Genomic DNA, 16,910 nt, shown 5'->3' with positions numbered 1-16,910 from the left:
TCCCCCAATCGCTCAGCAGCAGTCCAACCATTTATGTCACCAAGGTCCATGCCCTCCCCCTGCTGCATCCCCCCCACTGGCTGTAACATGCTAGACAAGGATTTGGGCGGGTTGGGGCCTCTCCATCAGTGTCTGTCCTCTGTATTGGTCTCCTTTGGGTGGATTTTCCTGTTCCAAATGTCACAAGTAACTTGTGGAACTCGGTGCCACAAGATATTGAGGCCAGAAGCTTAGTAGGAGTCAAAGGAGGAGGGCGAATTTTTATGGGGAATCTGAGCCACCCCAGGTTTGATACAGTTTAATAAGGAATACGAAGCTTCCTGCTTCAGGGCATAAACCATCTGCCTGAGATTAGGCAGAACTGGCCCTGGGCAGTTTATTCTATAATTGTCCATTTTGGGGCTTCTTTTTCCTAACTCTGAAGCAGCTGGTGCTGGTTACTCTTGGAGCCAGGAGATGGGGGTAGTTGGACCCCTGCTCTGATTTGGCCTGAAAATTCCTATGTCCCTGTGTTCACCAGGCCTGAGCCAAGGAATCGGGAGTTCAGCAGAAAAAATATAATCTGCAACCGGTTTCAGGAAACAGACCAGGTAGAGAACTCTGCAGTCCATAATGTAAGCCCCTGCAGCCTAACAATAGGAGACGCAGGGAGGGGTCCAGACTAACAATACAAAAATAACCCTTTGAAGCAAAAAATCTTAAACTACCTCCTTGAGTTCCAAGGGGTCTGTGGTAACAAGGGATTCTCATCTGACCTCGCTGATTGCCCATCGCTTCCATTGCTGCTATGGAAAGTAGGTATTTCTCAATGCATGCAGCAGTGACGTTACGGTAATTTGCAACCCGAGTCTGGGGAGCATGAAAATCAATAGTGGGAGTGACACATGGGGACAAATAAATGCCCCGGAAGAACAAAGCAGACAGGGAGCTGGTGAGGCAGCACCCGTTGGAGACGAGAGGAAAGGAGTGAAGAGTGCAGTCCAGTAGTATTCTTCCCAGCCGGGGGTATGAAGAATCTGGTGCGGGCACAGGAAGAACTGGACAGTACAGAAGGCAGCGAGTCAGTCCAGTAGTATTCTTCCCAGCCGGGGATATGAAGAATCTGGTGCGGGCACAGGAAGAACTGGACAGTACAGAAGCCTTTGCAGTAGTTGACAGATTTTCGCCTGCTTCCACAGGAGACCAAACAAAATGTGTACATGACAATTCCCCCAATTCTTGTCCAGGGTCTCAAAGTGCCGACTCTAAGTGAGCAGCGTGTTTTCCTGAGGAGGAGTTCACTGATCGTCTCCTCTGAGGAGAGCAGCAGTTTGTAACCTGAGTTGGTCACTGCAGAGGGAATCATGTTTTATTGGTCCTTATGTGCCAGGGCAGCAGGGCTCTGCCCCGATGAGCTGTGCTCTTGGGCAGGGGGTTGGACTAGATGGCCTCCAGAGGTCCCTTCCAACTCTGTGATTCTATGATAAGATTGGGTGCTTTGGAGACACCTTCATCTATCATGCAAACATTTGTCATTGGAAATGGCTGAGGCGACCTCCTCAGTGAACGCTGCCGGAGTTGCAGTTGAGTTAATTTTGATGGCATCAATGAGACCAGAAAGTCACAAGTGTTTAACGTGACCCTGTTGCTGCACAACACTGAAGAGTTAGACATGGTTCGGAGTTTTGAGCACAGAGACCTCTGTGTGCTTAGTCCCATGGCAAACGCTAGAACAGTGGTCCCCAAACTATGGTGTGCACCCCCCCCAGGGGGGCGCAGAGGAGCATTTGGGGTGGCGCATGGTGGGCCTGGACTGGGCCAGTCTCCACAGGGGGCAGGGAGGGAGCTCTACCCATAGCCTTGCTCCTTTCTCAACCCCCAGTCCTGCTTTGCCTCCATGCCCAACTCTGCCCCTGTTCCCTCTCCACCCCCAGCCTAGCTCTGTCCCCAGCCTGGTTCTGTCCCCGTTCCCTCTCCACCCCCCAGCCGCAGCCTCGCTCTGTCCCCAGCCTGGTTCTGTCCCCGTTCCCTCTCCACCCCCCAGCCGCAGCCTCGCTCTGTCCCCAGCCTGGTTCTGTCCCCGTTCCCTCTCCACCCCCCAGCCGCAGCCTCGCTCTGTCCCCAGCCTGGTTCTGTCCCCGTTCCCTCTCCACCCCCCAGCCCAAGCTCCGCTGCTGAGAGAGCCTTGGCTGTGCAGTAATGGGGTGGGGGGCAGGGGCATGGACAAATTCCGTTACAGGCAAGGGGGCACAACTGGAAAAGTCTGAGCACCACTGCTCTAGAACATTCATGCCAAAGTTGGAAGTTTATTGATTAGGGGAGACAGGGAAAAAAAGAATCAGACAGAGAGCATTTTGAATTGGAATTGTGATGCAAAACAAACATAATCAAAACTTATCAGACCTCTTTTAGAGAGGATATTTGTCACTCTTATTTTGTCAAGCAGTCCTTAGTGGAGAAGAAAGGGTTAGTGCTGTTGAATTTTGAGTTGACTGTTGTGAGTGGTGGTTACTTTTCCTGCCTTTGACAAAACAGACCAGCAGAAGAGATTAGAAAAGGGGCAGGAAATATGGCTTTTTGTTAATCTTGGGATGCAAGGGCCTTGGTCAATCAGACAGATGTTCTGGGCTAGCAAGTCGGCCTCGACTTTGGACCCTAGCACACCTCTCTGGTGTGTGACGCCATCGGGCTGGTTTTGGGGGGGTCCTGCTCCATCACTGTTGCTTCTCAGGCTGGGCAGAGGTGCGTGTGCCACTTCATCCCACCATACCAAGACTGTGCGGGTCATTGCTGGTGTGAAAAGCAGTGGGGGATGGAAAGAAGCGCAGGAGAGAGGGGAAAACGGAGCAGGATCTTGTGATTATCAGTCTGGGGTCCTCACTAGTCTGGCCCTCCTGATGAATGAGGCTCTTCGAGCACAATCAGTCAGGCTCTGGAGTGAAGCAGAGGCCTGTCAGCCTTTGCTCAAGGGAATCCCCCAGGAGTCTGTTTTCGCCACGTGACTCCTCAGAAGGGGGCAATGGGCAAAATAGTCCATCCCATAGTTTATCTTTCAACTAGGTCCAATTTCCAATTTGGTCCATTCTGATTCTTCTCTCACGTTGGTTCCCAGTGACGCTTTCAACACAGTCCTTGGGTGGTGTCAGCTAAACTTTGTTTGGACTAATTCAGTCTCTGTCTGTGCTTGTCCGCGGTTGGCATAGGTGATTGTAATGCTTTTGAGCTTTCGCTCTCTTTCCAACACTGTTTTCAGGCAGCTAGACCCCAGTTATTACAACACTCCCATCTGTGTGTTGGGCTGCCATTGGAAGTGGATGGGGTAGCCTTGGTGGCTCTTTGAGGTTCCCTCTGAACTGTGGGTAGCAACACTGCTGAAGGCATTTCCTTAGCTACCTTTCTGATGGTATTGGGGGAAATAGCCTTTCCAGCTTGTTCTGGGTCACTGGAGTCACTGGGAGCAGGGACAATTTTGGCAAACTTATGGCAGCAGTCCAGATAGTTCCTGAGGGAGTGCAGGGGTGGAACCATTCCCTGCAGCCAGCTCAGTTACTCTCCTACAATTGGATCCAGTATTGCCAACCCCGAGAGCTCAAAAACCATGAGTAAGACCCCAGCAAATCCTGAGCTGGACTGGAAATTAGACCTAGCTGAGAGATAAACTATGATTTGAAATAACAGTGGGTGCTTTTATTTGCTTTCTGAGCCATTAGGCCATGTTAGAGTCCTGCGTTCAGGCTTGTCCCTACAATCATGAGGAATGAAAATATATATATAATATGCAGAGATTCTCACTTAATCACATGCCTCCAAGGGCTGGTACTTTACAAGAAACACCAAATATCATCTGATCAAATTACAAGAGTTGGCAATATGGAGTTTCCCTCCGTTCTCTCCCCGCCCCCACAATTCCGGGAGTAACTCACTTGGGCTGAACTCTGGTAGAGTGACTAGGCCACCTGGGCTCAGCTGGGCCTGATGTTTGTTTCTGCTGGCAGATGGCGGTGCTGGAAATCCAGGGTAATGGTGAGTCATCCTATGTGCCCCAGGAGGCTATTAACAGCGCCATCCAGCTGCTGGAGGACCCCTTGCAGAGGGTGAGTACAAGGCAGTGTTAGAAATATGCCTGTTGACATGCAGGGCCCAGATTTGGCCCCTGGCAGCAGCACCCTCTTGGCTCTGTCTGATGTGCCTTCCTATGTCTGGCTTATTGCCTTGTAGGAGTTCATTCAGAAGTGCCTGGAGCTGGACCCTGGGAAACGTCCCACTGCTCGGGAGCTCCTCTTCAACCAAGCTCTGTTCGAGGTGCCCTCCATGAAGTTACTGGCTGCTCATTGTATCGTTGGACACCAGCGTGAGTATGAGATCCAGGGCACAATTTGCTCTGTGCTTTCAGGAGACTCCAGCAGCTCACCACCCTACAGCCATCCCAGCATTGGGAAGCCGGAAGCTTAGCCTGGAATGCGAGGCTTGGGGTGGCTGCAGCATTTGAGTGTCCATCCCTTGGCAGTGCCTTGCCTGCTGCAGAGCAGTGTGGATGTCTGAGCTGCATCCCATGGCTTCCTGCAGCCCTCAGGCAAATTGGGCAGGGTTAGGACAGTGTGGGTGTAATCTTCTTCTTCTGTGCAGATATGATTCCTGAAAACGCTCTAGAAGAAATGACCAAAAACATGGACATGAATGCAGTGCTGGCAGAGATCAACCACACAGACAGGGAGGGAGTCAAGATGATGTGAGTACCCCTCTCTGCAGGAGAGCTAACCTCCCCACACTGCTGCAGTGAACAGCAAGAGCTGCCCAGCACATTATGGTCTGTATTACTGTCGCACCTGGGAGCCCCAGTCCTTGGCCAGAACCCCTCTATGCCAGGCATTGTACAAAGACAGGCCCTGCCACCAAGAGCATAATGCTGAGCATGTGAAGCTCCCAAACTCTGCTCTGGTGGGAGCTGACTCATTGTGTGGGGATGGCCCAAAGAGCCTGGGAGTGAGAGGAAGCCAGCCTGGCTGTCTCCACGGCGGGGGGGTTGCAGAGGAGGAGAAACTGGAGGAAGAGAACAGATGGTGGGGGTGTGGGAGGGGCAGTCTTTTGGCTGTTCTGGGTTGTTCTGATCCAAATGGGACTACCCAGAGCAGCCATTATTCCATGTGCCTGGACTGATCCAGGGAGGGGATTTGGCTCCGGAAAGGCAGTATCCCATGGGCTGGGCTGGGCTGGGAAGCAGGAGTGATAGGCTAGCTTCGCTGACCTGCGGCTCAGTCTCCTCCCTGCCGGGTCAGGCTACCCCCAGAAGTCAGTGCTGAAGTTGGTCAACGCTTCAGGCCTAACTCTGAGGCCGCTTCTGTCGTACTCACTGTACCCCAAGACTTCAGAATTGGGGGAATTTACTGAGTAACCAGTGAAAGGGTCTCTTCTTTCCTGCCTGCATTTTAAAGCTTCTCTCTGCAGCCATGCTGGTAAGAAACTTGTTTTTCTTTGAGCTGTCGCCAAGGTGGATCCCACTGTAGGTGCATATGCACCTCATGCGTGTGAGTGGAGTCTTGAATAGCCGTGTCTGGGGCTGTGCATGTGCCCTGTGCCGCCTCTTGCAGCCGCACAAAGGGCGGAGCAGCCACGGCCTTCCTTCAGTTCCCTCTGGCTGCCTATGGCAGCCAAATGGAACTTGGCAAGTGTCTGACCCACTATCTCTGCTGCCTAGGGAGAGCCCCCCCCCGGACAGGTGCTGTATGCAAGTCTTCTTCTAGGAGCCACACATCCAGGATTTCCCAGCCTGTGACTGTCACTTCTGGGTCTAAAGTGACCCCTGTGGACTGCTCTCTGGCAGATTTAGCTTGAGCTGAGCATCCCTGGATATGTCCGTCTCAATAGGGATCAGCCAATCAAAGGATGGGGGCAGGGTTTGGAATCTGCAAGGTGGTGTGGTGTGTGCAAAGCAGCTTGTTCCTGTGCACAGGAGCGGGCTGGGGAGGAAGGGGGCAGACACCGACAGCTTTTCTTCTTTGTCAATGTCCAGTTCAACGGGACTGGGAAGATTCCGTCCCAAGGTTGGATGAAAAATTGGTTTTAAAGTCTAAAGAGGGTAGTGGGTGGGATGCTTACCAGATACCGTCTGGCTGCAACTGCCGGGAGCAGAGGGTGGGTCATAGAATATCAGGGTTCGAAGGGACCTCAGGAGGTCATCTAGTCCAACCCCCTGCTCAAAGCAGGACCAATCCCCAATTAAATCATCCCAGCCAGGGCTTTCAGGTCAAGCCTGACCTTAAAAACCTCAAAGGAAGGAGATTCCACCACCTCCCAAGGGAACACGTTCCAGTGCTTCACCACCCTCCTAGTGAAAAAGTTTTTCCTAATATCCAACCTAAACCTCCCCCACTGCAACTTGAGACCATTACTCCTTGTTCTGTCATTTGCTACCGCTGAGAACAGTCTAGATCCATCCTCTTTGGAACCCCCTTTCAGGTAGTTGAAAGCAGCTATCAAATCCCCCCTCATTCTTCTCTTCTGCAGACTAAACAATCCCAGTTCCCTCAGCCTCTCCTCATAAGTCATGTGTTCCAGTCTCCTAATCATTTTTGTTGCCCTCCGCTGGACTCTTTCCAGTTTTTCCACATCCTTCTTGTAGTGTGGGGCCCAAAACTGGACACAGTACTCCAGATGAGGCCTCACCAATGTCGAATAGAGGGGAACGATCACGTCCCTCAATCTGCTGGCAATGTTCCTACTTATACAGCCCAAAATGCCGTTAGCCTTCTTGGCAACAAGGACACACTGTTGAAATATACAAATATTTCAAAATACATAAAGATAATGGTGGACCACATGTCATTCATGTTTTATATAAACTGCCACGGAGGAACGAGATTGCCTTCCCTCTGCGCCGAAGCAGTGAGATTTTGGAATTGTGCAGATGAAACCAGATCAATGTCTCAGCATCTTACCTCCCAGATGTACAAAACACCATAGCAGATTCTCTCAGCAGATGCTTCTCACAAGATCAAGAATGGAAGATAGATCCCACTATACGCCAATGAGTATTTCACTGTTGGGGTGTCCCACAGACAGTCTAGATCACCACATCCAAAAACAAGAAATGTGCCGAGTTCTGCTCAAGGTGGTCTAAGTCACCACTCCCTGGGAGATGCCTTTCTCCTTTGTTGGAGTCCAGGACTTCTGTATGCATTTCCCCTAGTTCCTCTGATGTTCAAACTGCTGTTCAAGAGAAAGACATAGCTTAGGTTATTCTTGTAGTTCCAACGTGGCTGAGACAAACGTGGTTTCCTTACCTCACTCAGCTCGCTGTTTGTCAACCAATCACTCTCTCTAGATTGTCCCGCATTTCCTCTCCCAGGAGGCTGCCCTGGCCTTGGGGTTCTTTGGCTCAAGGCATGATTTGCACAGCTTAAAAACAACCTGTGCCGGGGATGTAAAGGGAGTGCTGTTAACACACACACATGCACACCCCTCTCTCTCTACATCCTCTGTTATCATTTTTGCTAGATTATATCTTAGAACTAAAGATGACCGGATTATCTTTAAGTTCTGTAAAGGTGTGTTTGGCAACCATGATGGCCTTCCAGCATATGATTTTTCTGTTTTCACTCATCCTACAACGAGGAGGTTTCTCAAGAGACCAGACCATAGGTGCCGACTTCCCCTCTGCCTGGTGGGTGCTCGACCCCCCCCCCCCTTCCCATTCCACTCCCTCCCACCCAAGCCCGTATAGCTTCAGCCCATTTGCCGGTACTGAAGTCAGGCTTACTGGCTCGTAATTGCCAGCATCGTCCGCCTTTGGAGCCTTTTTAAAGAATCATTGGTGTTCGGTTTGCCGTCTCCCAGTTGCCTGGTGCAGAGGCTGATTTAAGCGATAGGTTACATACCACAATTAGTACCTGCAACTTCATATTTGAGTTCCTTCAGAACCCTTGGGTGATGCCGTCTAGTCCTGGGGACTTGTTACTGTTTAATTTATGAATTTGTTCCAAAATCTTCTCCACTTCAATCTGGGACAATTCCTCAGATTTGTCACCTAAAAAGACTGGCTCAGGGTGGGAATCTCCGTCACTTCCTCAGCCATGAAGACCAATGCAGAGAATTCATGTCTAGCTGGACCAGTGCACATTTCAGAGACGGATAACACAGGGGCCTGAGAGTTAAACCTTCTGCTTAGCAAACTAAGTTTAGCTTCCAGGACCTGTCCCCTATAGCCTACTGTCACTGGTACCAGCAATTGCTGTGATCCACAAGCTCCTCCCCAGCACTCAGAGTCCATCCAGGTGTCCTCACAGGTCCCAAATTAGAAACACTTTTGGACAATATCAGAATCTACTGTCTCCAGAAAAACAGATCCACCTGTCCCTTGCCAGCTACTGGAAAGGATTCAGACCCACCAGTTCTTCAAAGTCAAGAGCTTTTTGATCCCAATACAGAAAATTGTTCACCCAGGAGTCAAAATAGGCCTAAATATTACCAACATGGTAGAGATTTGCAAAGATCCAAAACATTGTCTTTTTGGTTGGTTGCTGGCAGGGCACCTCCAAAAGTGAACAACTGATTGGTTACAATGTGGTTAGGCATCATTCCCGGATCCCATCCCAATGTTCTTTTGTGGCAGAAGAGAGTGCAGACATAGAATCATAGAAGATCGGGGTTGTAAGAGACCTCAGGAGCTCATCTAGTCCAACCCCCTGCTCAAAGCAGGACCAACTAAATCATCCCAGCCAGGGCTTTGTCAAGCTAGGCCTTAAAAACCTCTAAGGAAGGAGATTCCACCACCTCCCTAGGGAACCCATTCCAGTGCTTCACCACCCTCCTAGTGAAATAGTGTTTCCTAATATCCAGCCTAGACCTCCCCCACTGCAACCTGAGACCATTACTCCTTGTTCTGTCATCTGCCACCACTGAGAACAGCCGAGCTCCATCCTCTTTGGAACCCCCCTTCAGGTAGTTGAAGGCAGCTATCAAATCCCCCCTCACTCTTCTTTTCTGCAGACTAAATAACCCCAGTTCCCTCAACCTCTCCTCATAAGTCATGTGCCCCAGCCCCCGAATAATTTTTGTTGGCTTCCGCTGGACTCTTTTCAATTTCGTCAAATCCTTTCTGTAGTGGGGGGCCCAAAACTGGACGCAGTACTCCAGATGTGGCCTCACCAGTGCTGAATAGAGAGGAATAATCACTTCCCTCGATCTGCTGGCAATGCTCCTACTATTGCAGCCCAGTATGCCGTTAGCCTTCTTGGCAACAAGGGCACCCTGCTGACTCATATCCAGCTTCTCGTCCACTGTAACCCCTAGGTCCTTTTCTGCAGAACTGCTGCCCAGCCATTCGGTCCCTAGTCTGAAGCGGTGCATGGGATTCTTCCGTCCTAAGTGCAGGACTGTGCACTTGTCCTTGTTGAATCTCATCAGATTTCTTTTAGTCCAATCTTCCAATTTGTCTAGGTCACTCTGGACCTTATCCCTACCCGCCAGCATATCTACCTCTCCCTTCAGCTTAGTGTCATCTGTGAACTTGCTGAGGGTGCAATCCATCCCATCATCCAGATCATTAATTAAGAAGTTGAACAAAACTGGCCCCAGGACAGACTCCTGGGGCACTCTGTTTGATACTGGCTGCCAACTAGATATGCTGACAGCTACCCCAGGTTATTCTGGACCCTTAGCAAGCTTCTCAGAGTGGGGAGCATAGCTGGAAGACAATAACCCCTGGGTCATCTTGTTCCTCACTCAGAAGGAGGTAATCTCTGTTTCAAGCTCACCCCTTGTGCTGTACAGTTTTTCAATCTCTCAGTCCATGTCCTGTTAGTTCCCTTTGACAGCTCAATCTGTAGCATGTCTGAACAGAACCAAGATCAGAGCGTCTCAGAGAAATATTGTCCCAGGCAGAGAAGAACCTGTTTCCTTTCATAACAGTTCACATAAAGGCTACGGAAAAGAGATGTGAAGTCCTCCTCCTTGTCTTATGGTGGACAGGGAATCTCCATTGCACATGCAGAAAAGAACAGATCTTGAAGCAGATTTGGACCACCTACAGGTTTTCATGGCCGGAAGGGTTCATTATGATCCTCTAGTCTGACTCCTGTACAACAGAGGCCTCTCAGTAATTCCTAGAGCAGATCTTTTAGTAAAATATCCACAGCTTGGGGATTGGAATTGAGGTGCAGTTCAGCAAACCAGGTCATTCAGGCTGTCCAGACAGAACTCAACCAGGAAACTTTATTTAGTCAAGTTTCATTTCTGGTGCAAAGCGATATAGTAAGCACTTTGGGGAAAGGGCCATCTGTACAGGGCCTGGCATGGAGGCACTGGCCTCTAAATAATAATCATTGCAAAGTTATGGTGATCTTAGCTACACTAAAAGAACAGGAGGACTTGTGGTACCTTAGAGACTAACCAATCTATTTGAGCATGAGCTTTCGTGAGCGACAGCTCACTTCATTGGATGCATTCATGAAAGCTTATGCTCAAATTGGTTAGTCTCTAAGGTGCCCCAAGTCTTTCTTTTCTTTTTGTGAATACAGACTAACATGGCTGCTACTCTGAAACCTTGGCTACACTAGTCTCCTGGTGGATGCTTGGAGTCCTACAAGCCAAGCCCTGTAGAAAAGTGGGTACCAGCCCTCGGAGCATTCTTTATGTAGGTACGTGGGACTCTCCACGTGAGCATTATCCGGTGGTGATAGTCCTCAAACTGGCCAAATTATACAAGCTTGTGGCTGGCTTTTCTAGTTGCCGCTGTCTCTGAAAGGCAAGTTTTGAAACTGATGCCTCTCTCTGTTATGCTGTGAGAGAAGGCTGTTCTCTTCGCTCCAGAAACTTTTCTGTCCAGGGGCCACAGGACTTCATAGTTGCTGCAGGCAAGAGGTTAAAATCCTGTTAGGCATTTGCGAAGCCATTCGGGAATCAAACAGAGGCTCTCTCCAAGGCCTAGCGACACTGTGGGAAGAACGTGTCTAAGCCTCATCTGAGGAAACGCTGTGCAAGGTTGGTGTCCGTCCCTCCACAGAAGGAACAGGGGCTTTGATCCGCATTGGGAATGGAGAGAGTTGGGGATGTGGTGGCAGTCTTCAGTTGCACACAGGAGCGTCACTGTAGACAGTTTGGTGAGACCTGGGCTCTGTGCAGGGCAGTCAAAAAAGCAAACAACGTGTTAGGATGCATGGAGAGTGGGGCAGTGAACAGAGAACATTCTAATGCAGTTCTGTAAATCGATGTGGCCTCAGATGGGTTCTGGGTGGAGTGCTGGTCACTGATGCTTTCAGTGTTACCCCTGGGCTACAGGGTGAATCGCTCCCACCTGCTTACGGTGCAAGGGAGCCTTCTCTGTGCCCCCTGGAGGGAACCTGCCCAAAACTAGCAGCTGCTGGCAACACAAGCAGCCCACTCCAGGCTCTGCAAGCCCTGTTCTTTCCTTCTGCAAGCAAACAATTTGCATACCCCAGCTCTTTGCCTCCAGGGCTCACTTAGGGAGCCTGAGTGGAGATAATGTATGGGGCTAGTTAACCCCTTGAGTTCTACTCTGGCCCTGGGGCAAAAGTCTCTCCAGCCTGTCTGTGTACACCACTTCATTACACTCAAGTGTCCAGTCCCGCAACTTCTGGACACACGCAATGTGCAGAGATTCGCTGCCTCTGTGGAAGCAGCATCCCCCCTTCACTAGCGTCACCACAGATCTGCCCTGTACTTAGCACACAACACTGAGCCATGTCTCTAGTAAAACCTAGTGGCAGTTTGGGACAAAGCTTGAGAGATTCAAATAGCAGAAAGGAGAAGAGCTGGAAACATCAGGTGACAGGTAAAAGAAAAACAGAAGATGCATTGTGGCGTCTACACGTGTTAGCAAGTTCTTTTCCGGTCTGAGGGATTTCTCACCCAATGGTCAGTCTGTGTAACTCCTGCCCAGTCCAGAGAGCTGGGAGCCACTTTCCATGAGACACTCATGCTGGCAGCATGTCACTTCTATAATGGACAATCTCTTGTGCCCTTCTTTCTCCTATTATACAGAACCAGACCTTTTGTCTCCTTTGTAATCAGCTTGTCCCTGGTCATCCCCCTGTTCACGGTCTTTTTCTTGGGTTCTTTTGTGCTTTGTGTAAAGGCCCAAGCCTACACCTTGTCTAGATCGTAGACTCTTGGTGGGGCTAGGTAGAAAGACATCCGTTGTTGTTACATGTGATTGAATAAGCTCTGAGAACCACCCCTCTTGCCCAATTTCACATCCAGCAGCTTTGGGACACAATATTCCACCTGTCACATGACTCTTAATCTCTTCCACATACACATCTTGGAATAACCATGACAACCAGCGAATTCGTAGCTTTCGGCAGGGACCAAATGGTCCCCTTTGCTGAAATACCATAAAGATGACAATCACAAGGAAAACATGCCCATCTGGGCATATCTAGGTAAGTCCCTGGGTATGTACTTAACTGTGTACCCCCCCCCCAACTGTGGCCAACATGGGGTACTTCAATCACCTTATCTCCCAGGATATTGCAGAACTGGAAGGGGTTCAGAGAAGAGCAATGAGAATGATCAAGGACCTGTAAAAATTCTCCAGGAAGACTGAAGAGATTGGGATTTTTACCTTAGAAAGGAGATGAATAAGAGGGGACACGACAGAGAGGTATATAAAATCAATAGTAGAGAAGGGAGAGCGGGAGCATCTGGTCTCCCTGCACAAGAATGGCAGTGTTCAGTTATTAAAAGGGAAAGGAGAAAAGGAAACACTTTCTCACACACACGCCGACCCTGATGCAGAACACTGCCACAGGAAGTGGCTGAAGCCAGAATTTAGTAAATGTGAAAAGGGCTGGACACGTGTGGATCAAAACTATTCAGCATGATCACAGTTGATAAGTGTGGCAGCAACATTAAACCTCTTGCTTCAGGGCTTACATCAATCTCCAGCTATTAGATACCATGGTGAGGTCTATGTGGGGGGTAGATTATCCCACCTCTGCTACCCCAGGGTTCTCTGCTCTTCCTCAGCATTATCTAGTGCTGACACTGTCAGAAGACAGGGAACCTGGTCTGATTCAGTCTGGAGGCTCCTGTGTTCATAAGCATCCTTTGGTAGGTAGGTGCTACTGGGTTGGTTCCCAAGTAAGTCCTTAAATTACAAAGATCTTGCTTTATATGGATGGAACTTCTACCTATTTCTGCCTGTTCTACTGCCCTCTGACAGTTCTGCTTTATCCCTCTCTGCTAGTACAGTGTGAGTGATGGAGAGCAGCTGTGCAGCAGGGTGCCTTCTCCACTCGCAGGGCCTCTCCTTGTCCATTGATTCCTGGCATTGGCTAAATGGCTGCAATACACTTTGTGGTGTGTTAACAGGCTGGTCAACAGGGAGACAGGGCTACCGTTGTGTTAGGGCTTAATTTCCCTTAAAGCTCCTAGTGTGTTCAGCTTTGGAAGAGCCCCTTGGAGGGCCCAGGCTGAAGGGCAGGGCTTAGTCCTAGAGCCTCCAGCCCCTGCATTGCACAGGGGAGAGGTTCTACCTTCTGGTTGTAATGAGGAGAGAACTGTCAGGCAAGCCCCCCCATGGCACTGGGCAGGGAGGCGGCACAGGCTCGGTTTGGCTTGTCTTGTGACTTCACTGCCCCCTTTTTTTTTTTTCCAGCTTCTCCCAGTCCCCGGCACTGGAGCTGGACAAGTTCCTGGAGGATGTGAGGTAAGATGCCATCCCCCTCCTATGCCGTGAGACTCTCCTGCCTGCAGCTGGCCCTGGGCAGGTTCCTGGACGCTGCCTCCGCTCACCGGGAGAAGGCAAGCGCCCTCCATAACGCTGCTCCTCTTGCAGGAACGGCATCTACCCACTCACAGCCTTTGGGATGCCTCGGCCCCAGCAGCCCCAGCAGGAGGTGGTGAAGTCCCCCATTGTCCCCCCGTCAGTGAAAACCCCAACGCCAGAACCTGCTGAGGTGGAGACCCGCAAGGTGAGACGGGGAGGAGATGCTGCTGCTGCTCTCCCCTTAGTGGCTGCACCGTGCAGTGGCAGCTGGAGTCACGTGGCCTCTCTGCTTCCCTTTCAGGTGGTGCTAATGCAGTGTAACATTGAGTCAGTGGAGGAGGGAGTCAAGCACCACGTACGTTTCCGTCTCCCTCTTGCACACGTGTGCTCTGTACGGGCAGGGTCTTAAGGCACCATTGCTGAACAGGCTGCTTCAAACGTCTCGGCTCCCCCTTGGCAGCAGTGGTGGGGTGAGCCGTGCTGTGGCCTGGACGTGCTGGCTGCTGAGCCCTGCTGCCCCGGCAGGTCTCCAGTATGCAGGGCCCAAAGCCACGACAGGCTTGGTGATCCGTGGCAGAGCTTGGCAGCCCACCTGGTGCAGCGCAGTCCCTGCGGGATCCACGCTCCTTGTGCAGGAGAGAGCCTGGCATTTCCTGGCTTGGGTGTGGCGCATACTGTCCCGCGGGGAGCAGAGGGGATTGTACTGGGCCTGCTCCAGGCACTGCTCGAAGTACGGAGGGGGGCAGGGTGGGGAGTAAAGGGCAGGGGCCACCCGGGCCGTGGCAGCCCCCCAGCTCATGCAGGAATTGCGGCTCCTTCTCATGTCCACCTTTCTCCTGCAGCTGACGCTGCTGCTGAAACTGGAAGACAAATTGAATAGACACTTGAGCTGTGACTTACTGCCCAGTAAGTACCTGCCCTTCCCCTCCCCTGGGCTGTGGGGCGTCCCGCCAGTCCAGGACTCACTCAGTCCTCTCTGTTGTAGATGACAATATCCAGGAGCTGGCGGCCGAGCTGGTACAGCTGGGGTTCATCAGTGAGGTGAGCTCCTGCCTCACCCCTGCTGGCACGAGGGGGAGTTGGCTGCATGGGTCCCCCCCACACCTCTCCAAGCTTATTCCTGTGTCAGCCCCTTTTGCTCACCTAGCTGTGCTTGTGGGCTGCCCCTCATAGAATCATAGAATATCAGGGTTGGAAGGGACCCCAGAAGGTCATCTAGTCCAACCCCCTCCCCTCAGCGCACAGGCCACAGGGTTTCTTGTCCTGCTGTCCCCACCAGTCTTCCCCTTCCAGGGCCAGGCTCCTGCTGCTCCCTCCACCCCAGTCTCTCAGATGTGGGCTTGGTCAGGCCTATGGCCCAGCTTGCCTGCCCCTGCCCTCTGCCTGCCCGGGGGTGCCAGCTGGGGCGGCCTGGCGTGCAGAGTCACCCTGCTCACTGCTCTGCTCTCCCCAGGCCGACCAGAACAGACTTACCTGTTTACTTGAAGAGGCGTTCAGCAAGTTCTTCTATGCCCGGAATGGAGCCCTGACGGCGGTGACCGTGTCATCCTAGCAGCCCCTCCACGCTGGCCGGCCCATGACCCTTTTCAGAGTCTGTCCATCTGTGTAGGGCACCAGCGAGACCCTAGACGCTGCGCTTGGAAGCTCATCCTGCATGTGCCGTCGCCAGGCCCAGCGACAGTCTGCCCTGCCTGCCTATTAAAGGGGACTTTGCGAGTCAGTATTATTTGAGCCGTGTTTTGTTGGGATTGTGTGGGGCGGCGTGGCCAGCCGGCCCGCGGGAATGTGCATGGTATTTGGTCTGTTGGAACTGTACAAAGTTTGGTGGGTTTTCTTTTGCACAGGACAGAAATCTTTTTATTTAAAGGTAGAAAAGAGGGGAGCCCCCTACCCCCATGCGCACCACACCTGCTGTCTGCCTCTAGCACTGTTCTGTACTCATCCCCCGGGGCAGAGGTGAGGGGGGTTCTGCAACGCGCCCTGCTCACCCTCGCCCCCAGCAGCCCCTTGGCGCTTCACCCTGTGGCTCTCTATCCCTCTTGTTTACGTGTGTTACGCAGCAGCTTGGCCGAGGCTGGGCTGGAGCCCTGGGGCAGGGGTAGTCACTGCCCTCTTGGACCTGGAGCGAGCTGGGCAGGGGTGGGGTTGGGAGCAGGTGTTTGGAGCACTCTCAGGTGCCCCCCAGCAGGCTCTTGCGGGAGGGGCACCTGGGTACTGCTCTTCCCCCTGCTGGCCCTAGAGCCCCCCTGGGTAGGAGACTGGCCCCTGGGCCTGGGGAGCTGTGGGCCGTCCTGCGTGAGTTCTGCCCCACGTCGCCCTGGAGGGGTTGGGGGGCTCTGAGCCCTGCTCCCAGTCCCCTGAGCCAGGCCTGTTCCCACCCACTCCGCTCCCCCCTGCAGCCCCTTCCCCAGGGGCCAGGGCCGCTGCCTCTGGCCCCTGGAGCCTCGGGCTCTAGTTTCTATCGTTTCCTATTTTAATAAACTGTTTTGTAAATAAGTAAACACCGCCTCTTTGCCATGTGTGCTGGGCCCCCTCTACCTCCGCCCGTGGGGGGCCGAGGGGGGCGGCGGGGGGCGGCCCTGGCGGGGCTACAGCCGCCCCCCCGCTGTGTGGGCCTGAGGGGGGCATCGACCCCCCGGGGGCTCCGGGCACGCGTGGAGCAGCCGCCACGGGGAGGGGGCGGCTCCTTCCCTCCAGCGCTGCCGGGGACTGAGCTCCCGGCGCGGGACCCCCAGGCCCGGGCTCGCCGGCCTCGGAGGGGAAGGTGGAGAGACCCCCCCCGGATCAATCGTTCTGCCGGGAGGCCGGACTCCTGGGTTCCGCGCGGGGGTGGAGGGGCGGGGCCGGACTCCTGGGTTCCGCGAGGGGGATCGGGGCCGGGGCCGGACTCCTGGGTTCCGCGCGGGGGTGGAGGGGCGGGGCCGGACTCCTGGGTTCCGCGAGGGGGATCGGGGCCGGGGCCGGACTCCTGGGTTCCGGGAGGGGGATCGGGGCCGGGGCCGGACTCCTGGGTTCCGCGCGGGGGTGGAGGGGCGGGGCCGGACTCCTGGGTTCCGAGAGGGGGATCGGGGCCGGGGCCGGACTCCTGGGTTCCGAGAGGGGGATCGGGGCCGGGGCCGGACTCCTGGGTTCCGCGCCGGGAGGGCGAGGAGCGGGGCCGGACTCCTGGGTTCCGCGCGGGGGTGGAGGGGCTGGGCCGGACTCC

At 53.0% G+C, this 16,910-nt stretch overlaps 1 protein-coding gene across 1 annotated transcript in view; it reads left to right on the top strand.

Annotated features, from left to right (window-relative positions):
* The window catches only part of NRBP1 (nuclear receptor binding protein 1), a 78,567-nt gene extending 62,361 nt beyond the window's left edge, over positions 1–16,206 (top strand). The window contains exons 10-18 of the mRNA XM_084624302.1: positions 3,975–4,073; positions 4,198–4,330; positions 4,606–4,708; positions 13,595–13,645; positions 13,775–13,910; positions 14,007–14,060; positions 14,548–14,611; positions 14,691–14,746; positions 15,159–16,206. Of these exons, the coding sequence (XP_084480428.1) occupies positions 3,975–4,073; positions 4,198–4,330; positions 4,606–4,708; positions 13,595–13,645; positions 13,775–13,910; positions 14,007–14,060; positions 14,548–14,611; positions 14,691–14,746; positions 15,159–15,257 (795 nt within the window). The 3' untranslated portion in view covers positions 15,258–16,206. The remainder of the gene's footprint in view (positions 1–3,974; positions 4,074–4,197; positions 4,331–4,605; positions 4,709–13,594; positions 13,646–13,774; positions 13,911–14,006; positions 14,061–14,547; positions 14,612–14,690; positions 14,747–15,158) is intronic.
* Positions 16,207–16,910: the final 704 nt, after the last annotated feature.

The sequence above is a fragment of the Lepidochelys olivacea genome (genome assembly GCF_965140295.1).
Source record: "Lepidochelys olivacea isolate rLepOli2 genome assembly, chromosome: 3".
Lineage (NCBI taxonomy): Eukaryota > Metazoa > Chordata > Testudines > Cheloniidae > Lepidochelys > Lepidochelys olivacea.
This window is presented reverse-complemented; position numbering and strand designations above follow the sequence as displayed.